The 24,881-nt window shown below is 35.3% G+C and overlaps 5 protein-coding genes across 6 annotated transcripts in view; 2 read left to right on the forward strand and 3 right to left on the reverse strand.

Annotated features, from left to right (window-relative positions):
* Window positions 1–888, reverse strand: part of LOC120637680 — a 135,702-nt gene extending 134,814 nt beyond the window's left edge. Inside the window, exon 1 of the mRNA XM_039909626.1 lies at window positions 497–888. Within this exon, the coding sequence (XP_039765560.1) occupies window positions 497–719 (223 nt within the window). The 5' untranslated portion in view covers window positions 720–888. The remainder of the gene's footprint in view (window positions 1–496) is intronic.
* A 572-nt stretch (window positions 889–1,460) lies between these two features.
* Window positions 1,461–9,601, forward strand: LOC120623241 (probable pseudouridine-5'-phosphatase). 2 transcript variants are annotated; one of them, XM_039889159.1, is made up of 4 exons: window positions 1,461–1,575; window positions 3,954–4,172; window positions 6,597–6,829; window positions 7,378–9,601. In XM_039889159.1, the coding sequence occupies exons 1-4, from the start codon at window positions 1,461–1,463 to the stop codon at window positions 7,549–7,551; spliced, it is 741 nt and encodes a 246-aa protein (XP_039745093.1). In that variant the 3' UTR covers window positions 7,552–9,601. The 2 variants fall into 2 exon arrangements, with proteins under 2 accessions (XP_039745093.1, XP_039745094.1); XM_039889160.1 differs by lacking the exon at window positions 1,461–1,575 and adding an exon at window positions 1,686–1,775 and having other exon boundaries at window positions 7,378–7,551.
* A 183-nt stretch (window positions 9,602–9,784) lies between these two features.
* LOC120637890 (NADH dehydrogenase [ubiquinone] 1 alpha subcomplex subunit 2) lies at window positions 9,785–11,902 on the reverse strand. The gene is made up of 3 exons (XM_039909940.1): window positions 11,736–11,902; window positions 11,073–11,179; window positions 9,785–9,939 (listed from the first exon to the last, which is right to left on the reverse strand). The coding sequence occupies exons 1-3, from the start codon at window positions 11,813–11,815 to the stop codon at window positions 9,857–9,859; spliced, it is 270 nt and encodes an 89-aa protein (XP_039765874.1). The 5' UTR covers window positions 11,816–11,902; the 3' UTR covers window positions 9,785–9,856.
* Window positions 11,903–13,602: 1,700 nt separating this feature from the next.
* On the reverse strand, window positions 13,603–16,700 carry LOC120623307 (DCN1-like protein 1). The gene is made up of 3 exons (XM_039889267.1): window positions 16,552–16,700; window positions 15,814–16,413; window positions 13,603–14,981 (listed from the first exon to the last, which is right to left on the reverse strand). Exons 1-3 carry the CDS (start codon window positions 16,552–16,554, stop codon window positions 14,787–14,789), a joined length of 798 nt encoding a protein of 265 aa, XP_039745201.1. The 5' UTR covers window positions 16,555–16,700; the 3' UTR covers window positions 13,603–14,786.
* A 261-nt stretch (window positions 16,701–16,961) lies between these two features.
* On the forward strand, window positions 16,962–22,562 carry LOC120623426 (probable glutamate--tRNA ligase, mitochondrial). The gene is made up of 6 exons (XM_039889452.1): window positions 16,962–17,415; window positions 17,836–18,031; window positions 18,274–18,488; window positions 18,888–19,003; window positions 20,404–20,513; window positions 22,027–22,562. The coding sequence occupies exons 1-6, from the start codon at window positions 17,075–17,077 to the stop codon at window positions 22,558–22,560; spliced, it is 1,512 nt and encodes a 503-aa protein (XP_039745386.1). The 5' UTR covers window positions 16,962–17,074; the 3' UTR covers window positions 22,561–22,562.
* The last annotated feature ends 2,319 nt before the right edge of the window (window positions 22,563–24,881 follow it).

A 24,881-nucleotide genomic window follows, 5' to 3' on the forward strand; every position in this document is an offset into this window, starting at 1 on the left:
AGTCCCTAGAAAATTAAAAGACTTCTTGTCTTAACTTGTTTCTCGAGCAGGTAAAATGTAACGCTTCCTTATCGGCGGCGCGGGGGTCTTCGAAATTGTTTTTTGAACAATAGCTGCCAGGCCTTTTAGTGCCTTTTGTCTTCCTACAAACTCGAGTGTTGAATTCTGTTTGTCTATGAATATGTATTAATCCAATCTTTCATTTTTATTTATCTTAATTACTTAATCTTAAAATTTCAAAAATATCAAAAAACAATATAAAATCAATCAGTATCCGATCCAGTTTTTTGTTATTTTGAAAATTATTTTAGGTGATGATTAAAGTTTACATACATAATATAAACAGCGATTTTTTACCTAACAAACAAATTTCAAAATATGATATCTAGCCAGCAAAACAGATACACTAGCAATTTAAACAGTTGACTAGCTACGTAAATACGATTATCATTTATCACTATCTTATTTAGGTGCATAGGGAGCGCGTGATTCTTACCTGAATTCGGTTGTTCGGTCACCAACTCAACAATCGACAACATTCCTTTCTTTGCAAAAATACTTCTCACATTAGCACAAGATGTTTCCGGGTTCGCGGCAGAAGTAATGGCCAATAAACTGGCAAACAACACCAAATACAATATTTGGCTCTTCATTCTCAATCCAAAAATCGATTTTTTGTTAGGGGACAGTTTAACACAAAAACACACGTTCACAGCCATCTTCACGGTAAAGTTATTAAATTAAGTTTTATTATATGTTAAAACTACTCTACTGAACAATTTTTAAATAAAAGCGAAATTAATGAATTTTTAATTGAAACTTTAGACAGTTTACACGCCATAAAAACGGCCCACGACGATTCAACTGCGATCCATGACGGCCGCAGCAAGACTGCGCCGCCTGAAGTGCGCTGAAAGCGAGTGTGATGCTAGCTACTTGCACTTTTGTTGCCAGTAATAGCTAAAATCTTATAAATTATGCATGTGAAATATGTAATTGTGCCATTATCATATACTTTAATTAAACAAGTATTCATTTTCTAAATTTTTTGGTTGTTCCCTTTTACTTTGACCTTTGTATCGTCGTAAAATATAGCATGCAGCAACATTGTATCCAGCTATCTCTCCGACCTAAACGTTTTTATGGAACATTAGAACGAGATGGCGTAAGTTTACAAGTGTCGGGCACAAATGAAGATCTAAATTGTATTTTTCATTCATAATGAAATGTCAATGTCAAAGTATTTACTTCATTGTTTTGCAACTTTTAAAAAAATAATCGACTATTGGAAGGCAAAACAGCTGTTAGCGTTTACAGTTTCCTTTTTTTTAATTTTCATTATTTTTATTAGTAAACTACGCAAAGCATAACTGCATGAGTCCTGACTCAAATAGTAATAAATAATCGTATAAATAAATAATTTTAAATCTGAAAGTGTTTATGTAACAACCGGTAACAATATGAGGATTTGTTTGTTGAAAACCGTATCAAATACAATCAGAAAACAATGTTATTCAACGAGAAATGTGAGGAAAGTTACCCACTGCATATTCGATATGGATGGACTTCTATTGGGTATGCAATACTATTTACCATTTTGTAAAAGTTCGACCTTTTTATGCGTTAGCCAATGTTATTATACCCACGTAAGGTATTACGAAACGTTTTTACTGTGTGTTGACTAAAATTAGATTTTTACATCAAAGATGTGTCGCGCGTTTTTTTTGGCGAAGGAAATCTTTGGGAGTGTACCACTGTTTCCTCATACCTATCAGGTGATTTCATTCACATATTTGAATAAATAATATGTGTATTCTTTATTCTATTGAGCTATGAAATTTTTTAATATTACACAGATTAATTGATTCTCCAATCCTTTTGAATTCTCTATTTATTGCCTGACCAGTAAAGATCTTTTGCTATAGTTGCAATTAAGTCACCTCGCTATTCGCTGTGGTTCCTCTTCCTTCTATAGCAGAAGTAGTATAAATATAAAGAAGTAAGCAGTATAATATAGTAGTCATACAAATGATGATGTTTAGGTTGAGGATAAATAGAGTATTTTATTACTAAACAGTGTGGCAAGCCCATCATCGTTTTTGTGACTGTCTGACCCACCAATTTATGTAGTGCGAACAATGATAGCACTCAGATATATGGTAATTTTAAGTGTATTGTCTTCTGTTCTCATGTTCTTCTGGATGTCAGCACCAACATTTTGTATACCCTAAACTTGCACAATGTCCTACTTGGCATTTATACACTGAAAATATGTATACCCAGTTTTGGATTTCATTTTAACTTATTTAAGGAATGATCATTAAAAATAAAATAGATACCTACTGGTAGAATATGATGATGATAATGAATGATTTATTTATTTCTCCACATTACTTTTATAAGTACAATATAATGTTGCTTACAGGCTATTTTGTTACTCAGTTATAATGTGGGGCCTGATGCTTGAACTAGGTAAAACCTGTGTCTCAAGCCACCGGGCCCCCAAGAAAAAATATACAAGGATGTATATGATATAGTTTAAGTAATGCTTTAATTACAGTAACTCGATAATATTTAAATTTAAGTAAGAGTGACTTTAATGTTCAATATTTAAAAAAAATAATATACCAAGGTACCCCTATGTTACAAGTTTTAAATTCCTTTATATTAACAGAAGATTTAATTATGCAAAGATTTTAGATTTTATTTAGTATATTGAAAATTATTTAATAAATAAGTAATATAGTCTTACAAAAAGTTATTTATATAAAGCCTAGTATGTTATTTAATAACTAGCTGTGCAATAAACTTTCTATATAACTTAAAAAAACTATGAAATTATTGGTATATAATTTAAAACATTATTAAGTGAATATAAAAGCCAGTTGTTAAATGTTACGTCAGCAAAGACTTATGCAACAATAGGGCCAATTCCTTTAGTTCCTTATAGTTACCTATTCCTTAGGTTCTATTAGTAAGAAGATTGCTTACTGGAAGGTTCCTTATATTGAAACACTACCTGTGCCTGCACAGGTAGTGTTTAATCCAATAAAGCCTTACACCAAGTATTAGACAGCCGATTGGCGCAGTGGGCAGTGACACTGCTTTCTGAGTTCAATTATTTATGTATATTATTCGTAAAAATATTTATCAGTTATCTTAGTACACATAACACAAGCAACAGTTCTTTTGAGGCTAAATAGCATGTGTGTATTGTCATAGTAAATTTATATTTCTTTATTAAGGCAGCGACAACCTTCAACCTTCCTTAGTAGTGTATTCTCATATTTGAAATAGCAGCAATCATTTTTATCCTAGCCTGTTGAACACATACTGAATTTCTTTTTAATTTTGTTTTCCACTACAAGTCAACCCTTGACTGCAATCTCACCTGTAAGTGATGTCTACGATGGTGGCTGGCTTCCCTGAATTTAACTTATTGACCTTAAACCTAAATATCTAACTTGAAACACTATTGTACCACACAGCATGGATAGCAAAGGTTAGAGACAAAAATTATACCCCCTGACAAGAGATTAAATTAATGTTTAAATTCCCAAAGCATGTTAACAGGGAACAGGAAAAGTTTACCCCCGTTTAATTTTACACATATATTATTTGGATATTATTTCCATATTGAGCCAATATTTTTAAGAGTTAGAGTTTTTAAAGCTGTGGGAGAATATAAATTTTTATTCTTTCTCTGTAGGGAAAAACGAATAGATTCTTAAAACGCCTTTGCCGGGGATCAAAATCCCTGATCGCACCCAGAACCTCCTACTTAATATCCTCACCGACCGATGGGACACCAATTCGCAAAAAAATAGTCGCAGCTGCGCTGTACAACTACTCAGTCATAAAAGTTACACCGTCTATGCTTTCTACAAGACAGTTGCTCCAGAATGCCTTAAATATAATTGAGAGTTAAATTCAAATTCTGTGTCTCTTTTCAGACACTGAGCAAGTATATAAGAAGATGATCACCCAACTATGTGCTAAATATGGCCATGAGTACACTGATGAGCTGATGATGAAGGTACTTGGTGGCACGGAGCAGAGACTTTCAGAGATTCTGTGCAAAGAACTCAACTTGCCCATAACACCTAAAGAGTTCAGAGATCAGTTATTAGTACTTGGAGACACTATGCTCGCAGGGTCGCCTTTATTGGATGGTATGTATTCTAAGGACAAGTGTAAAACCTGTGCAATATCCGGATTGTTTTGAAGGAAATTTTTATTCCCAAACTTTCTTCTCTTTATTCCACTACAAGATAGCCCTTGACTCCAATCTCACCTGGTGATAAGTATAGCAGGCTAACATTTTAGGGATACGGCAGTTTTATTAAATCCATCATCATCATCATCATCACATCAACCCATTACCGGCCCACTACAGAGCACGGGTCTCCGCCCACAATGAGAAGGGGTTAAGGCTGGAGTCCACCACGCTGGCCTAGTGCACTCCGCACACCTTTGAGAACATTATGTAGAACTCTCAGGCATGCAGGTTGGCTTACGATGTTTTCCTTCACTCTTAAAGCAAGTAATATTTTAATTACTTCAAATGCACTTAAAGAGAAGAAGAAGAGAGGTGCGTGCTGGGATTCGTACTCTGCCCCCCTGAAAGGGAAGTGGAGGTCCTGACCTACCCTTTATTTGCTACCCCGCGGTGTCGTACTGGAATACCAAATTGCTTGGCAACGGTTCTCTATCGGTAACTGTGGAAACCGAAAGAAGAAAAAATAAATTTCAAAATGCCTCCTGTTTGGAATTCAAACCAGGATTTGCCACATAATTCACCGCAGCACCAAAGAGTTCAAATATAAGTTAAATTCAATAATAAGTTCAATAGTTTATACTTCGATATCCTGTTTAGTTTTTTTGCAAAATATGATGGAGCTTTTTCTAAGCGCAGTTTCAAGAATCCTGTTGGCAAAACCGTCATATAAAAAAACGTGAATTATCGCGCTATTCGTATTGTGGAATGTCATTTTGTTTCATGACCCATACTGAATCCTAACAGTCCACTGCTGGGCCGAAGGCCTATCCCAATGGGAAGGATAGTCCATAATCACCACGCAGGCTGGGCAGGCCGAGGACGCTGCTGCCCGTCATCAGTTATATTCCCTTAGTAACCTCTTATGACACCTGCGGGAGGAGGGTTTGTGACAACCGTATTCTGATCTGCCGTCACCACATGGGTCTGCCTCAACATACATACATGTCACGTATTCAGAGGATGCCAAGTCGTCAGGATCAGGCCGTTTTTTATGGTCCATGATGTTACTAAAAATTCAAAATTCAAAAATGTTTCATTCATGTAGACCTTATCACAGGCACTTATGAAGCGTTCATTTGACGGCCGATTGGTGCAGTTTGCAGCGACCCTGCTTTCTGAGTCCAGGGCCGTGGGCTCGATTCCCACTACTGGAAAAGGTTTGTGTGATGAGCATGAATGTTTTTCAGTGTCTGGGTGTTTATATTTATATTCTAAGTATTTATGTATATTATTCATAATAATATTGATCAGTCATCTTAGTAGGTACCCATAACACAAGCTTTACATAAGTTACACAAGTTCATTTATTTATTTAACATGTAACACTAATGTTAGTGATGGTGATAACTGCATTCGTTAACTTAAAACTAAAGCTAGGAGGGTTCCAAACGCGCCCTGGTCTAAGAAGAGCCCGCAACAAACATAGCCGAACAAATGTATGTATGTAATACTATATACCAGAATAATACAATGTGTACCCTTGATATACGCGACATTTGGTTGAATATTTTTATTCAAACCCCTTTGATTGTGATATGACGTACATTCACGCCAATTTGCGGAATGGACAGAAATTAATTCAGTGTGCGTTCTCATTGACATTGCACACCCGGGCGTCTACCCGTGAAGGTCAAAGTTATCCTTTCGTAACCAAGTGAATAACAAACGGCCACGTCGGAATCGGAATATACGGATACCACCTAGCTATTTATCATTAGTGAAAGCCACAATCGAGGCTCCTCTACATAAATGCGCAAGAAAGGCAACCGTTAGAGAAGAGTGGCGAAGTATTGTCAAGCGAGCCACAACACCCAGATGACGACCACGACCAGTCTGTCAAGACTGAAAGGACTAAGAAGAAGATTTATCATTATTGTCCGTAAAGCGTAATCATTGACTTCAAAAGAGTAGGAGGTTATAAACTGGAAGCGCATTTTTCATGAGGGTTGGGCACATTATACAAGAAAACCGGAACCCTAATAGGATCTTAAGTAGTAGCTAGCTACTACAGCGCTTTCTGTGAGAGTTCATCCGGAGGAAGAATTGCCGCTATGCCAAACAGCGTTGCTGTGTTTCAATCTGAAGGGCGTGCTTGCCAGTGAAAAGCACGTGAAGCCACACCTACAGCTCAGTTTGAAGGATACGTGGCGGCAATTTGTGGGACGTCTTCCTTGCATGCCAGGCGATGTTTTAGGTTTTTAGGTTTATAGATGGGTCCGCCAATAATTACAGGTAAATGGTAATATAAAGCTCACTTAGGAGTCTATCTGTTCGTCCATGTGTCCCCCACCCATTTTCTATTTATTACTTATCACAGGCGCCGAAAGACTAATCCGCCACTTGCACAAAACGCAAGTCCCGTTCGCGCTGGCCACATCATCAAGCGAGCGTTCAGTGAAAACCAAAATAGCGTCGTACAAAGAATTGTTCAGCTACTTCCACCACATGGTAATGGGAAGCACTGACAAGGAGGTGAAGTATGGAAAACCGCATCCAGACATATTCCTGGTCGCAGCAGCTAGGTTTCCTGACAAACCTAATCCAGAAAGGGTGAGTTTTAATGAATCAATACAGTTATATTGTAACCATAGAAAAAAAATTTTTTGTAAAGAATCTAAAATTTCCGGTTCGAAGGCCCATATTCAAACTTTTGGTACCTTAATACCTTCCATTCCTACCTTAAGACCTTAATAATAAACGTGGCATAACGTCGGAATAGTTAAGCAGTGTTCGGTTACACTTCAACTGATAGCATTTTTAAATTTCAGAGCGTGAAAAATGCAGTGTTACTTACTTTTTTAAGGTAATAAATGACGGACCAAGCATATGGCCCACTGGAAGTAACTGGAAAATCATTGCATCATCATCCTATAAACAGAGTAACATTTCGCAGGGCATGCAAGGAAAACGTCGTATAAATTGCCATCCAGTGTCCTTCAAGCTGACCTGAGGCGTATTTGTTAAGCCTCATTTACCTGTAATTATACTCAACCACGCTCTTCAGATCGAAACACAGCTATCATAAGGATGGCGGCGTTACTTTCCCAGACGAGCTCCGTCAAAAACGGATCATCAAATTTATATTTCACCTATTCCAGTGTTTAGTTTTCGAGGATTCCCCACACGGAGTCACCGCTGGTGTTTCAGCAGGTATGCAGGTAGTGATGGTGCCAGATCCTCACCTGGACAAGAGACTCACGACGCACGCGACCATAGTACTGCCCACATTAGCGAAGTTCCAGCCGGAGATATTCGGACTGCCGCCTTTTTAAAAACTTATCATGCACGCACAGGGAAGATCTCCAATCATGATAGATTTATATGTACCTCGCAGAAATAATGATTTGTCATTTTCCTGAGTTATACCAAAATTATATTGTAGCCTAGAACGCGTACTCTTCCAACCTGATATTTTTGTCGAAATCGGTTTTATGTGCGGTAAAAAATACTTCTTCTCCGCTACCATTGCCATTTGTATAATCCTCTAAATACCTGTTGGAAGTTTCGGACGGTTTAGAAGTTCCGTAAACTATTTGGCTCGGACTAATAGACTTCAATTTTTTTTTATCGTAAATCTGCGACATTTCAAAGTCACATATATATATTTTATTTATATTCCGTTTAGAAATTAATACATTCGATCAACTGTCGCACTTAAAATAACAAAAATAAAATATTTCCTTTCTTGGTTTAGTCCTGAAACATATTTAAATTTATGAGATTTTAAGCCAATATAAATTTGTGATCCTTGTAAGAATTGGTAAATTTAAAGCACTCGTTAAGTCGCACTATGACAGAGAAAGAGTGCGGTTAGAGATTGTTTTAAACATTATTCCAATAAAAATTTAATTCCCAGGTACATAAAAAAAAAAAAGTTAAACAATCTGAAAGTGATCACGATTAATAATATAATGAGTTTGAAAATTGTGTTTAGTAACAAAAGTATTTGTAGGGCATAGATAAGTAATCAAGGCATTGACATAATTTTTTTCTTGTCACAATTAAATTTATCAGAAAACCAAATCTCTCAGTGAACTAATTAAGTAAACTAAAAACAAATTAACTAAACTTAAATTAAGTTTGGTAACAAACTGATTAAAATTGGATTCTGAATTAGATTGTGCCGATGAGCTAATTCTTTCAAATTTTAACACAGTTTTGACTATAATTTTTGACAGCAACTTTCATAGTTGTTCTATGAAGATTTGTAAAATTTGACGTCAAGGTCAAACTCGCAGGGCCCAGAGAAGATAAGAAAGATATTGCACACGCCTTTGTTTGTAGTTTTAGACGATAGCTATAAATGCACTGAACTAGAATTAGCTACCTTTAATTGTGGTATATTGTTCCCAATTTCTAGTTCTAGTCCGTATTTTTGGGATAGTGAGAGTATACAGGATTTAAAGCGGGTCTTTATAAGTGCTTAAAAATTATACTTACCTTTGTTAGTCATTTTTATAGTGAGTTTAGTAAAAACTATCACTTGCACAAGTTACAACGCTGTCAATAATTTGAAAGTGCGGAAATATTTTAGCCAATCATAAATCAGGGCACAGGAACTCTTCTCAGAAAGAGAAGGGTAAGCAACGCCCGTGATGCTGGCGTGGTAGAACAACGCACAGTCCACCTGGGATCCCCAGACACATTTTCGGAAGTCTTAGACACCCTTCTAGGCTTCTGGCCCTAGCTTAGCGAGAAAGAGTTCGACTTATAAGCGAAAAGCTTACAACACACACCACATTGGGTTGGGTTTTTAGTCTGGGTTTGATTGCAGGATCTCTGCGTTAGAGACTATTGTCGATGTGACTTATACCAGTGGTAGTATTGTTATAGAGTTTAGTGATAGCAGCAATACGACGTTTTATAGAATGTTTTTAGATACCTATCAAGATTAGTTTCTAAGCATAATTTTTCGACAATTTTACCATAAACAAAGTAGTTTTTCTTTTATTGTCTGTGAACCCTGTATTACAGAATGGCAAGTGTGGGATTTTCTACCTACGTTTACTTGTTCTACAGCGTGAAAGTTAACTACTATTAACTTGTATCGAAAGAGCGCCATCTAGTAATAGTTATGTTTCCCAATATTGTTACTAGGATTGAAATCCCGCATGTTCTGCAATTTTACTACGAGTATGTAGAGGTTTATAAATTGATTTAAACAAATTTGACAGGAAATTAATCAACCTAAGTGCCATGAATATTCGTTAGTTACTTGCGTTAGGTGATTAAGCAACTACAGTTTTTAAGTGGAACAACTTACTTTTTTTTCCCCACAAAAACACTTCAGTGTTAATTTTTTTGACACACAAGACACTGTTTTGAACACAAAAGAAAAAAAATATATATGTTGACAATATCACATTGATTCCATAGAGATTGTTGTAGTACAGGGGCAGTTTATATTAATTTTGTTGTACCAAAAGTACAATTAATTATATTGATAATAAAATGATAATTAACAAAGTTACATGGTGTTTTATTTAAAATCAAAATAATATATCTATCTATATGACTATGTATTTATTTAACTTATGCACAAATAAATTTAACTTTTTTATAAATAAAATAAATAATTCATTTAATTAACTGCTTGATGGTGGATAGAACATCATTTGAAGATAGGTTTGTGAGTGCAGCACTTTTTTCACTACCTTTGTCTGAAACAATATGATTGTATTAAGTAGGTGATCTATATTCAATCATTGGTAAAAACACACTAAAAATAAGAAGTAAGCACACTAAGCTAAGGTATTGATATACCAACATAAATCTACAAACAGGTTTTTAAGTATCCCATAATCTGACTAAATGAACATGAGTTCTTACTTCAATTTTGCATTAATAACTGTCATAAAATAGTTGCTAATCACGACATACAATATTTCTATGAGTCTATTGTCTTTGTCCAAGTACTTAAGACAGCATAAATCAGATGATTGGGCTGGTTAAACAACTTTGGCTTAAGCTGGTAACAGGATGTAAGACCAAACTATGGAGGCCCCTGGGATAATAAGGTAGCTTTTGTTAATTTTAGTAATGCCATTAATGCTAGCACTTTTGAGCTCAAGCATAAATAACACCACTACAGCAATGTGGGTGGATAATGTCCCTCTCCTCCGTCTCTAGAGTATGAAAGCTTGTTTTCAGCACATTTATCTTAAGGCTAATATAAGTCTATACATATTACTTCTACATGCTACAAGTTATTATCGAAATAAGTAGAGATCTAATCAAAGAGAAATAATATTTAAAATAAAAAAACTACAATTATTACTAATTTACTCTATGCACATAGTATAACAAATATTATAATTTAAATTGTCTATTAGCTGGACTAATATTTACAGCAACTGGGATCTGCACCAGGATTAGTTACAATTTATGCACCAATAATAGTATTTGTGTCTCAAATCTAGTGTTTCTCAGAGCCACCAGATTAAATGTCACAAAAACCATCATTTTTGTTGAGATGTGCAATTCATACAAGTTTTATAGCTAATTGTTACCAAATGATTTTGGAAAGATTATGTCATTGCAACATCCTAAAATCCAATAATAAAACTTCTTAATGTATGGAATGTGTAAGAGCTCAAATAATAATAGTGAGAGTTAAAATTACACAGAGTTAAGTCTTCCAATAATTCCCAAAACTTGCTCGCTAGATAGATCACACAAGGACTCGCTTAATTCAAATCCTTTGTCTGCAATTCATAATATTTAATGATGTTTAATAAAAAAAAATTCAATTTGTGTTTTTTTCTTCCAAATAATTAAGTTTAGGTAAACTTACCGTATCTAGCCCACACACGAGGTTGAATACCACTGCATTCACGGATTAGCATAGGAAAGTTGGGATTATCCTTTTTGATAGACACATAGTGCTTTTGTATAAACTCCCTGAAATGTGTTAAAGCTTTTTAAATATAATAATTTAGGCCCTTTATTTGTAATATAATTCTCCTTTCTAGAGTAAAATGCTACATAGGGTATAAAATGTACATTAAAAATTTACTGTGTACAGTTTAAGAAACCTGACTTAATTATTACGAAAATTTTCTAAAACATATTAGCCAAAAGCACAAAGTTTGTACAACTTTTGTACTAGTTCTCTTTTAACTATTGCAGAAATTATAAAGTTCACAATCATGGTTTAAACAACCAAGTTCAAATTATACAATCAAAATATTTTTTTTAAAGTTTCAAATGGGTATGGACCATTATTTATCTAATAATGTTATTTTAGTTACTTGATAGGGATAACATCCTTGTTATCCCTATCAAGTAATTAAAATAGGTTATTCTGGACTCTGGATATATCTTACTTACACCAAGTAAACTACGAGGGCTGAGGAAGTCCCGGGATGGACTCAGCACCTCATTCATTACAGTCAATTAAAATTCGTATGTTTGTTGATAGGTTATAAAAATGTTTATGTAATCAATCCAGACGAACCTTACGCCAGCTGATTGGGAGCTGGTTTGGCATAAGTGAATCCGCAGCTCCTTGAGCGCTCCAGAAAATCGGACTGCCATTTTTAATTCTTTATTTTCTGGACACTCCGGATTCCAGATTTTTAGTGACACTTTTAACTAGTTTTGATAGGTATTCGAAATTTGACAGACAAAGAAAATGTCAAATTGGCATTTGACATTGCAGGGCTGCCATTATCATACCCAATTACAACCATTTTATTTATTAGAGAGCCTACCGTTATGGAGCGTAATATACGTGTAATATAGCACTGCTATTCCCATTCGGTAGATTTGGATGTGATATATTTATTCTTCATCAAATAAACTAATACAGGTACAAGCAAAAATAAAATGAACACTATGATTATTCTGTTTCGAACACAGAGAATTGATAATTTCGATATCATTTATAAGATTTTAAATTTAAGCTAAACACTTCTATGCACTGTTGCCTGCAAAGACGATTCTCCTACATTCTTAAGTTAAGCCTCTTTATAATCTTGAAGGTGCACGTGCTTTCAGGACCTTCTCGTCCCTATCTGCGTCTTACGTTCGGACTCACAGGTGTTCTTATGTCAATGATCCCTAGTTTCCCACCAACCCTTGGTAACGTCATAAAAGTCCAACGAAGCAGTCTAGGCGCCTTTCATTAATCTGCCGTTACGCTGTAGGGCAGGGTTTGCCTTGCTTCACTCTAATGGAGAGTCCTGCGTGCATTTTTGGAGAAGTATAACGTGCAGGAGCGTGAGCGAGCACAATTGACGCAATATCAGTGTAAAAACCAACCACTCGCACCCACGCCACTAATAAAAGCCGCACCGCGCTGTTGTTATTTAGCCGTACCCTTAAATACCAAAGATTTCTACGCTGATAAGCCAGTGTAGACTACCGATACTCTGGAATGCCAGAGTAAAATTTACTAACAATGTTTTAGTGCCTCAGATACTGAACCTTTAAAGCTCATGTAAATCCTTCTAAATCAAGCGTTCTTGTTATAGAAGTTGCGTGTCCATTTTATCTTGACGTTAGTTTTTCGATTATTTTAAGTTCTGCCCGATCGCAATTGTGAACGGATTTTCGAGTATTAAAACGCTATGTCGTCAAACGAAAGTTAACCCTATTGGACTACTTTGAGATCCTGCAAGCTGGCCCAATGCATACCTATGGTAACATTGTACATGGTACAAAAGCGAACGTCTATTGTAACCAGTGGCCAATTAATGTTCAGCTGCTCCTTAGTTTTTGGTACTTGGTAATGGTATGCATGCATAATACAGGCATTTCACGGCCGGACGAGCCACTCGGTGACTGCCGCTGAGGCGTTAGGTAGCTTGACACACTTGACGCGGCTTTGGTAACTCGGGTGTGGACAAGCCGTTAAACAAGATGCACGTTGGTTGTAGGCTGTTAAATGAACTTAAACTAAACTATCAGTAATCTATGTAGTTCTTCACTGCTAAAAATATAAATGACTATAGATATACATTTTCTCGATTGAAATAAATATCAAAGTTACCTCTTACGAAATTTTTAAGTACGCTTTTCTTCTTATTAATTATATATATACGTATATATTTTATATAATAATAATATAAAGATATGTTATATTATTAGACATTTCTAAGTATTTGACCTGAGTATTTTGAGTCTTGCTGAACACAAAATTTTGATCTTTCCCAAAACAAAGCTTTCTTGGTGATGAGGCGAAGCAGGCAAAGTGTGCACGAGTTGAGACGAGCGGCCCCTCTTCTCGCTCGCACTCGCCCGCACCGTGCGAGCGTGAGGACGGGGCATGAGATGTATTGGGAGATTCATTTCGGCAGCTTGATATAAAAATCTAAATAATCAAAGTTCAACAATTTTTATTAATGCATATTAACAAACTCTCCTAATAATAAAATTAGATCTGTATTGCTTCCAAGTTAATGTTCATATCATGTTATAATAATGTATAATTGCTGTGTGCTGTTCATGTCAATATAGTTTCTTACAATACCTACTCTCTTTTTTTTTTCTATCTCAATAAAAGATGAGATTTAGGCACAATCTTTGATAGGAGAATAGAATATATAGCTAATTCATACAGAGACAAAAATTTAACTTTTTAACTCACTGTTTAAGAATTTAAATTAGTCAGAAACACATATTACATTGTTAATTTTAAAATGTTGCCTACACAAAAAAAACTGCAATTTAAAAAAAAAATTAAAAAGAGGAACTTTATACATATAATAATTCAAGATTGAACTAAACACAGCTGCAAGTCAAGATAAGAAATAAAATAAAATAGGAAGGTTCTAAGTTTTAATAATTATTAAAAAAAAAAATTAATATCATTAACTTGTATATACATATTTACATCTTAATTTATTATCCTCACAGATTAGTATGCTATAACGCAAATATTAAATCTGATTTTAACCTCTAAAGTGAATCATTTTAAATATTCCTAAAATTTTCAATGAAAAATTCCTTTTTAATTTAAACCATTATCTTCTTAAATTAGGAAACAGGCATTCTAGATATAGGGGTTGTATTTAACTCTAACGGACGACGAGCTTGCAAGCTTTGTACAGTTCGAGTACAAGTGGTTAGTACATTAATTTCAAGAGACACTATCATTGTTCATTTACTATGATTTCACCCCATGTTTATATAATATGTGACAGCATTTTTCAGCATTATTCAGTATTTTACAAAATGATGTTCCTCGTCCATACTTAAACCTCACTACTAATAACTGCACTTAACAGATGTAGCATGTCACTATACAGTTCTTTGACTAAAGGCCTCTATTTAATGTTAATGTCTTTATCACTTTCCAATTTAGTCAGCTACACAGATCAAAAACTATAATGATTGCGATCCACTCGACTGCACACAGCTCCAGACTGTACAGAACGAAGCAAGACAGCATATGTAAAACAAACAATCTAAGTTTCATGAAGAAACATTGTTTGTGAACCTCTGAGCTTGCGGACACATTGTGTATGCTTCTCGCTCCATACTGTTTGCAGCTGTAAATTGTCAGCTAGCCAGACGCAGGCTCTAAAGACTTTACACCATCTGCTGTTAATTCTTGCTTTTGACACCATTCAACAAAGTCATCTATGAGTACAGGCCAGGCTCCTTCTGCATCGTAGTTGCTCATTCCATCATCAATTTGAGTAGCAAAATCTAGCAGGAGGTTCCATGTGTCTTTGGGAATTGATCTTTTATGGTTGTCCTGTAATGTAAAATGATAAATGTTTAACAGTGATAAGATATTTAACATCATACTAGTGATTACACAAATTAACAATTTAGTCTGGTAACATTAGTTATGTGCATACATAAACAGTACCTTATATCAAGTTTTTCTATTATATTTATACTTTCTATTATTTCCTCCTGTGGTACAGTGGCGTGCACAGAGGGTATGCATAGGGTATGCAGATTGGCATGCCAGTTTAAAAAAACTTAAGGATAGACATTGTAAGAGTTATTAAGAACCTATCCTTAAGAATTTATGACTCATAGTGGAGATTTTCTTCATTTAATATCATGTGCATACCCTGTGCACACCACTGGTGGTGTACAATAAAAGTGTAAATAAAAAATAACAAAACATCTTTTGTATTAATTATAGTGCTTTTTACTTTTGCACCCTTAGCATTATTTAATAAGACATTAAACTCCCTGCAGCCTAATTACCTCAAAAATGTCATAGGTCATACACACCTACAACTCCAACATAGCATCCTTGTTAATGGCCAAGTGGTTACATGAATACCTGAATGGAGATTCACTTTACAATCCAAGGTTGTGCAGATGCGTCCAGAGTCCCAACTGTATGATCAATGGTTGCTAATAAACCTCCACACAAATATTTTAAATGCAAAAGTGTTTTTTTGTCTGTTTGTCCTTACTTTTCACCCTAAATAAGCAAGCAATTGACTTTTGACAGATAGTTGAAAGGAATGATATTTCTAAGAAGTTCAATATAAATGCAGACGAAGAATGTGAGCAAAATCTAGTGAAGCAATAATTGTGCTAAAATATAAACCAGTTTTACACACCGTTAGAAATTTACACCACGCATCCAAGAATTTAAATCTCCCACGGAGCACTATGTTCCAGTAAGCTACCGCCATATCAAGCTCCAGGCCTTTCTGACCTGGGTTCTTTGCATAGTTAAACGTAAAGTGGTAGAAATCCTTAAACTTATTCGGATCTTTTATTTCCATTTCTAATGTTGGCAATTTTGTTTTTAATTTATCTACACTGTCAGCACCAAGTTCTATCAAACCTGTCATGAATTCTTCTTTCGTGAATTCGCACTGCACGGCCGCTTTGCACTTCCACGCGATTATAAGTACTAATATAGATTCTGGACTTAAATTTAGGTCTTCTAAAAATTTCATTACACCATCAACAGTAATTTTATCGTTCTCCTGCTGATCTCTGTATTTGTTGAAGAGGTGCTCTACTTTTTTCCTATCTACCGAGGCTTTCACAGGGTCTTTGTAATATGCATCGGGGTTCTGAAAATAGTTGTCGCTCGCCAAGTCGAGTTTCCAATCGTTCTGCGCCAAGCAGAATATAGCTGTGCTCTCCGTAGTCTGCGTGAAGGCGACAAACTTCTTCACTTTATCCCTCTGTGATGATTTTAATTTATTCTGAAAAGAAAACGCAGTAACGTCATAACCTTAGATTCATCAACTGTCAATTAGAATTTACTTCACCAGATTAAATGATCTTGAACTTTAAAATGGTCATTAAAATTGTTTGCATAACACTAAATATTATACACTAACCATTTTTGAATGAGTATTTGTTATTTTATGAAATGACTTTCACTAAATTCTCACTTGTTTCGACATCTGAACTAAAAATGAAAAGCAACATTCATAGACAATTTTTTTGGGGAAATTATTTTATTTTGGCTTTTGCCGCAGTGGCTTTTGCAACGTATTGTTAATATCTTCTTTGGATTTCACTAAATAATTATTATAACAATATGGACGTGGCCATACAAGATTATTCAAACAAACTGTTCTTTAACTACAGGCCTAAATTAAGTATTAGTAGCAAATATGACCTTATTAAAAACATGTAAAAACAATAGTAACAACAGCTGTTCTTCAAGAAAGGCAAATTAGAAAACATGGAAAATATTTCTATCCATAGACAAACATATTGCACCATTAGTGCGCCATCTTGAAGCCAACAGCTGATCAACATCTATCAATGTCAAAAAAGGATTACCGTCAAATTTGATAGTTATTTAAATAATTATAAAATTTTCGAGGTTTAAGTTATTAAAATTATGACATAAAGATGTGGGTTAAAGTCTTAGGTCGTACTTTTATACAACCCAGATATACTTTATACCGAAGTATAAAAACGATTGCCCCAAGAGTGAGATTTGCACCTAGTCCAACAGGATATTTACATTTAGGAGGCCTACGTACTGCTCTGTATAACTATTTGTATACGAAATCACGCAGAGGTGTGTTTATATTACGTATAGAGGATACAGATCAGGCTAGGAAGGTTGACGGGTCTGTAGAGGGTTTAATAAATGACTTGGAATGGGCTGGTATAGAGTGCGATGAAGGACCAGGTAGAGGGGGGATATACGGGCCGTATGTCCAGAGTGAGAGGCTTAATGTTTATCAGTAAGTCGTATGTTTTATATCAATTCCAAAAGACATTCTAAGACAAAACATGGCAATAAAAGTATTAGGTGAGGCGGGTGAAGCAATTTCAACACCCGCGTAATGCCCGCACTGTTTTTACTTTGATATTACAGATTCAATAATTCACTTTAATGAAGTTAATAGATTATACTGACTGAGAGTCATACTTTTCTGTTTTTTTACAATGGTGTACACCTAGTTGTTTAAGAGCGTAAGGTACAATGTAGAAATTACAATTAAATACTGCAATTTTTAAACAAAATTTTTTAACATTACATTACATTTTTAACATTGCATTACAGTAAACACTAACTGTAAAAAACAAAATCTGCTCTGACGACAAGGTGTTATTTTAATAAGATTTCTATGATTATAACATAGTCATATAATTTTTTATAGGGAACACATAAAGAAACTTCTTGATAATGGCTCAGCATATAGATGTTTTTGCACAGAGCGACGGCTTAACATTCTCCGGAGGGATGCTGTGAAGCACCAGAGACTACCCAAGTATGATAACAAGTGTTGCAGTTTGTCAAAAGAAGACATTGATGCAAAAATGAAGGCAGGCATAGCTTACTGTGTAAGATTTAAGGTAATTAAAATTTTTAGTCCGAAGTATGTTTTTTTTCTTAAATGAATTTGACTGTTTTGTTACTCCATGTATTTGTTTCGCGCGTGCGTTGATAGCCCTGCGCCATCTGTCGGGCTGGGTGCCACCCAAACACATACAAAAAAAAACATTTAAATCAGTCCAGCCATTTAGGAGGATTTTAGTGACATACACACGCACACAAGAAATATATATATAAAGATAATAATCTTTAAACCTTCCAGCTGTCATCAGACTGTATGTCGTTTGAGGACATGATATTCGGCGGTATAGCGTACGACGTGTCACGAGTAGAAGGAGATCCGGTGCTGATGAAGAGCGATGGATATCCTACTTATCACTTTGCCAATGTGGTGGACGATCATTTGATGCAGGTCACCCATGTTTTACGTGGCGTGGAGTGGCAGATATCGACTACTAAGCATCTATTGATTTATAAGTAAGTTTACATACCGTCCATTAATCACGTGATGTTTTTTTACCATTTTTTTTAGACCTACGGCACCTACCGTTTCGGCAAACCATTACGATATTTCATTTTGTACATAAACCAGACCTCAATTTCAAGGTATCTCCCCGGGGAAACGATAAAAATTTACCTTCTCCCTCAGCTCTATCAACTCTCAGAGGGGGTAAACTTCTCCTATTCCATATTCCCGTGCTTTAGCAGGTGGACACGACAAAGAAGAATTGCCTGCAGAGCGTGGCGGTTCAGCCTAACTGACTACTCACGGAAAAATCTGATTTCTAATACGGACAGATTATTCCGTAATTTAATTATTATTGAAGTTTTAAGTTTTAACTTCAATAATAATTCAATTGAAATGTCGCTTTTCAGAGCGTTCGGTTGGTCTCCCCCACAGTTCGGACATTTGCCTTTAGTCGTAAATTCGGATGGTACCAAATTGAGCAAACGGCAGAGTGACGTCAAAGTTGAGGATTATAGAAGCAAGGGTAAATATTGTGGTTTTATTCACCGCGAGGATGAGTGCATACTTGCGTTTGGCCGTAGTGGTTTTTTGTGTCTGTGGCTATTTTCTTTAATAACTAGGGCTAATATGAATGCGGTAAACATAACGTCTTAACGACCTCCATCCATGGCGCAGTGGTCAGCGCGGTGGTCTTAGATGTGGGAGGTCACGGGTTCGATTCCCGGTGGGGAACATTTGTGGGTTTATATTTTCTGAATTTACTCTTGTCTGGTCTGGTCTGGTCTGGCCGTGGCTAGTTACCATTCAAGCGACAAAGCCGCCAAACGATTTTTAGAAACAGTTCGGTTATGTAGAGTACCTTTTGTCGCACATAAACAAACTCACATTAACAATAACAATATTAGTTGGAATAATATGAGTTAGGGTGACATTAGGAATTAAGCTTTAGTTTTCGTTGTATATTATGATTACAGAATTAAGAACATACGGAATCCTCATTCAGCCATTATTGTATTTGTATTACAATTTTTTGTTACAATGGATAAACTAAGTTATAGATCTTACACAAGCCAATAAAGTTTTCAACATTAATTAAAATTATCTTAATTATACGGGAGTTTTGTTTAATCATATGGATAAGTATTATACTAAATAATACTAGTTACGATATGTTAATAACGCAAAAAAAACCTCATTTAAAAAAAAGTTAATCTTAAGAAAGCAAAAAAACAATTCAAGTGCATTTTTTGATTGCAGATACAAACTTTCCATACTTATAAAATAATTGGTCTATATGTTTACACTACGTATGCAATGCATTGTGTCTAAAAACAGTAAAAACGCTCGTCTCATGTTACACCCGCGGAATGTTGCTAGCTCACAAACTTTTTCTCATTTTCCCATTTCATGGTAAACATTTAGAACATTAGAGGTAAAATTACTTTCAATTGCTAAATGATATGAAGTCACTAACCGTTTGTTCGAGAAACAACTCGAAAGTGGAGTGGTTTTTGATCGTTCAATATAGATAAAGCGTACACGGTTTCTATGTGTTATTAATTTTGTGATTATGATGCAATGATTCTTTGATTATGATTTTGACGGCCGACTGGCGCAGTGGGCAGCGACCCTGCTATCTGAGTCCAAGGCCGTGGGTTCGATTCCCACTACTGGAAAATATTTGTTTTATGAGCATGAATATTTTTCAGTGTCTGGGTGTTTATATGAATATTCGAAGTATTTGTGTATATTATTCATGACAATATTTGTTGTATTTGTGTATATTATCAGTCATCTTAGTACCCATAACACAAGCTACGCTTACTTTGGGGCTAGATGGCGATGGGTGTATCGTCGTAGAACATTTATTATTTATTTTATTATTATTTAATCCTTTTCGAATTCAAGAATTAATATTTTCAGGTATATACCCGTTAGCTCTTGTGAATTACATTACCCTCTCTGGCGGGGGTTTTGATCATGTGGTGGGCGAAGGCGTCAGACTAAAAACTATGGAAGAGTTGGCTAGTGAGGTGAGATTTAACAAATTAAAAATTTCGACTGATTGTCCGTGGAAGTACTACCACAGTGCTGATAACTGCCGCTAAGCAGCATTGTTGCAATGCTGCGTTCCAGTCTAAAGGGCGTGGTTGCCGGTGTGATTACAGGCGCATGAGGAAGCCAGGAATCGAACCCGGAACCTCCTACTTAAATTCACAGCGCATACCGTTGCGTCAGGGAGGTCGTTGATGGACCTAGGGCGGCACGTTGCATGTCCTGCAAAGTGTTGCTGGGCTTATAGGTAATGGCTTCCACATACCATCAGGTGGGCGATCTGCTCTGTCAGACAATTATTACTATAAAAAATATACAGTCAAACCTGGGTAAGTGAGAACTGGATAAGTGAGAAAACTCTATAAGAGAGAGTAATAGCCAGGACCCGTGATTTTAAGCTCCCAAAACCTCTATTAGCGAGAAACAGAAACCTTTGTAAGAGAGAGTCGCTTTTTCCCTCACGGACCTCCGTAAGTGAGACTGCTACTTATCTATACCTCTATAAGCGACAGTCGAGCAAGCAATATTCGACAAAATTTATGAGTTAGAGAAAAACATTCGAAATACAAAAAAAGAAGCCAAACGAAATTCGCGGATTTTTTAAAATGTTAATAAATTCTAAATAAAATAAAATTACATAGTGCATGAATATGTCTTGTTATTGCTGCGTACCTCTATAAGAGAGAAACGCTACCCATGTACCTGCATTAGCGAGAAACTCGGGTTAGTGAGAAACCGCTATAAGCGAGAATGAGATTGTGCTCCCTTGAACTCTCGCTTATCTAGGTTTGACTGTATATAAAAAGGCACCGAACAATTTCTGGCCCCAGTCGCGTGCATAGAGGGTATGGTCAGGGTATGCAGAGGATATAAAATGAAGGAAATCACCAGTTCAAGCTATAAAAAACTTAAGGATAGGCATTGTAAGAGTTATAAAAATCCTACCCTCAAGTATTTATAACTCATACTGGAGATTTTATTCAATTTTGTATCATCTGCATACCATGTGCATACCCTCTATGCACGCCATTGCGACCCGTCGTCCCATCGTGATAAATATCGCCAAACCCTCCCCTTGTTCTCTTAGTCCAGTATATTTGTAAGTAGGTATATTAATGTAATAATAAAAGAGTACACATGGGTTATAATCGTATAATAATTTACATTTACTATCACCAAACCTTACATTAGAACAATACCTTTACATTCTTTGTAAAATATATCTCATATCCCTAGCCTGGCCAATAATTCTGCCCCGTCACTCTTTTTCGCCTGACAAGCATATTTCTTGCCTGCCAGACGTCCGTTCCGCAAAAAGTATTTAACCTCACGACCCTCCGATCTCCAATCCTTGTTTTTCACGATGGCGCTTCGGTGGCATTCGTAAAACTTCGCTATAGTTGTCACGTGGCGCCACCGTTTCCGTTCGGAACAGCGGCAACCAGAAGTGCGACAACAATAAATGTTTTTTTTTGTACATTTTGTTTCCAGTTCCAAATACAGAAGATATCTTCACACCCGAGCCGCCTGAACCCCGATTTACTCGAAGAATGCAATCGTTTAGAGATAAAAAGGCATTTGAAAGACGATAAACTTACAAAAGCACTAATATGTGAAGTACAAAGATTGGTTGCGCAGAAATATCCCAAAGAAACCCTCAATATATCGGAGGAACACATAAAAAGTGTTTTAGAATGGTCTACATCGAGAATTTCAAGGATAAATGACCTAATTTCACCGAAATTGTCATTTTTATGGATTCTACCCTCAAATAAATTGGATATCAATAGAAAATTATTCGAGAAACTTGTGAACGATTTGGAAGGTTTACAGAAATTCGAACATGATACCATAAAGGACAATTTAAGAAGTTTCTCGGACAAAAATGATGTGAAGTTTCCGGTTTTGATGAAAATGCTTCGGTCAGCATTGAGCGGGCTTAATGAGGGACCTAGTGTAGCGGAAATGATGCAACTTTTAGGTAAATGTCAATCTTTGGAAAGAATAAAGGCTGTTTTGCGCTAAAATGATTTTTATTATATACCCCTTTTATTTATTTATTACTATTTTTTTTTTTAATTTATTGTTCGAAATAAATGTAACAAATATTTTCCCACATAATTATCCATCCCCTTAGAAACTATGCGTTTATGGTGAGGATGGTGGGTTCGCAAGTATATATTTTTAAAAATATTCAACTACTTAATCTAAATCATTAATACAATCTTAATCGAACAGTGGTATTGTTTTTGCACTGTTAGCTAAAAAATGTATTTTACATTTCCTTAAAAATATATGTTTTTTTTCATTTATACATTGCAAAGCGGGTGGGAGATCTTCAAATATTTTGGGTAATATGTATTTATAATTCCTCCTTCCGTACACATTATGTGTTTTCGGTAGAATAAACTTTTTATGACTAGGCAGTTTCCGAAAATTACCATCTCGCTCTTCACGTCTATGTAGCATATATTGTGATTATAAACATAAATATATGAAGTAAATAAAGGAAAGCTTGTCTCTATAAGAAATCTTTTCAAGCCATCTCGGAATGTGAGTAAAGATGATTTTTAATGTGGAAAACGATAAATAAAAGTACAATATAATAAATGAAAACTACTGTTCCGTGTATCAAATTTATCCAGAGTGAAAGCATAAATCCTTAGTTTCTCTTTTAATGTATATCAATTCTAATTTTCTATTTTTTTATCTAACACTAAAAACGAATAGCGACCCTGCTTTCTGAGTGCAAGGCCGTGGGTTCGATTCCCACAACTGGAAAATGTTTGTGTGATTTACTTGAACGTTTTTCAGTGTCTGGATGTTTATATGTACTTATATTATAAGTACTTATGTATCGTATTCATAAAAATATTCATCAGTCATCTTAGTACCCATAACACAAGCTACGCTTACTTTGGGGCTAGATGTCGATGTATTGTCGTAGTATATTTATTATTATTAATGTAAATGTTACGGTTCCCAGCGTTCGCTAGCGCCACCTACCTGTCAACTTTCAAACTTACTCCTGTCCATACCCCTTATGTACGCCACTGCATACCACGTTCATAAATTTTTTATAAGTAATCAAGAACAGTTTTAAATCATAGCGAGTAAATGGCAACGTCAAAATTGGTGAGAAAAAGTCCTAAGCATGCAGAAAAATTTTCAATTTTTAAGTCCATTTAAAATTAGCAAATGCATATGATAGTTCACAAAACCTAAAAACCTATTATCATTATCATCAACGCATTACCGGCCTACTAGAGGGTCTCCTCTTAGAAAGAAAAGGGCTTAGGTACACCGTAGTCCATCACGGTGGCTAGGTGCGGATTGGTAGACTTCACACGCCCTTGACAAATATTATGGAGAAATTTCAGACATGCAGATCTCACGATTTTTCTTTTTACGTCTACTCCTTCCGATGTTTTTCTTTCTGCCTAGAAACCCAAAAGAATTAGGTACTATTGTGTTAAGCCAGATAGAAAAGCTCAAGTGATTAGTGCAAACATTGTGTCCCCGTCACAAAATACATTTTGGAAGTAGTTAGGATGCTATATAACCTACAACATATTTTTTCATATTTATGGTGCTGGCTGGAAATGCCATCTTTATTGAAGGTAGTTAAATGAATACGCATAAAATGAGTAACAGTATAATTTATTGAATTTCTCAAATATAAATGTTGAGAGAAAAATACACAATAATTTTATTCAATTCAGAGTAATATCAACTTTAAAAGACAATCTTATTTAAACTTAGTGAAAATGTAAAAAAAACAAGTGATTTCTGCACAACAGAATTAGTACCAGTGTCTGCCTAAAAGTCATGGAGTATCCCGCACCTCGGTTAGGAGCGCTGCAGGGCAGTACTAAATGATTCTTTAAAAATTATTGTTGCATTTCCTAATCGGTTCCGGCCTGTCATGTTACACAAAACTGTCATGTTGACAGGGGCAATGGCTTGTCAACATGACAGACCGCAACTAATAAGCTACAATAGCAATTGACACGAAAATAACACAACTTTTGTAAGTATAATTTATCATACAAATGTATATTTTAGACAAACGCTAGTGAGTAAAGTTAGGACACTAATATAAATAATATTTTAAATATTACAACATTTTGTTATAATACTTAAAATTTTATTGCAGAATAACATAAGTCGATGAAATAACAGATATCTAAATGTCACGAAATAACTTAAAATTAATTCATTGAGCAACGCTTAAATTAAAAAACGACCAACTAAACTACACGACGTAAAAGGAAATAATAGACGGAAAACTTGTCAACAAACATTCTCATCAAAGTTGAGCTCCAGAACATTTTTTGCCAGACAAA

The sequence above is a fragment of the Pararge aegeria genome, chromosome 4 (genome assembly GCF_905163445.1).
Source record: "Pararge aegeria chromosome 4, ilParAegt1.1, whole genome shotgun sequence".
NCBI classification, from domain to species: Eukaryota; Metazoa; Arthropoda; class Insecta; order Lepidoptera; family Nymphalidae; genus Pararge; species Pararge aegeria.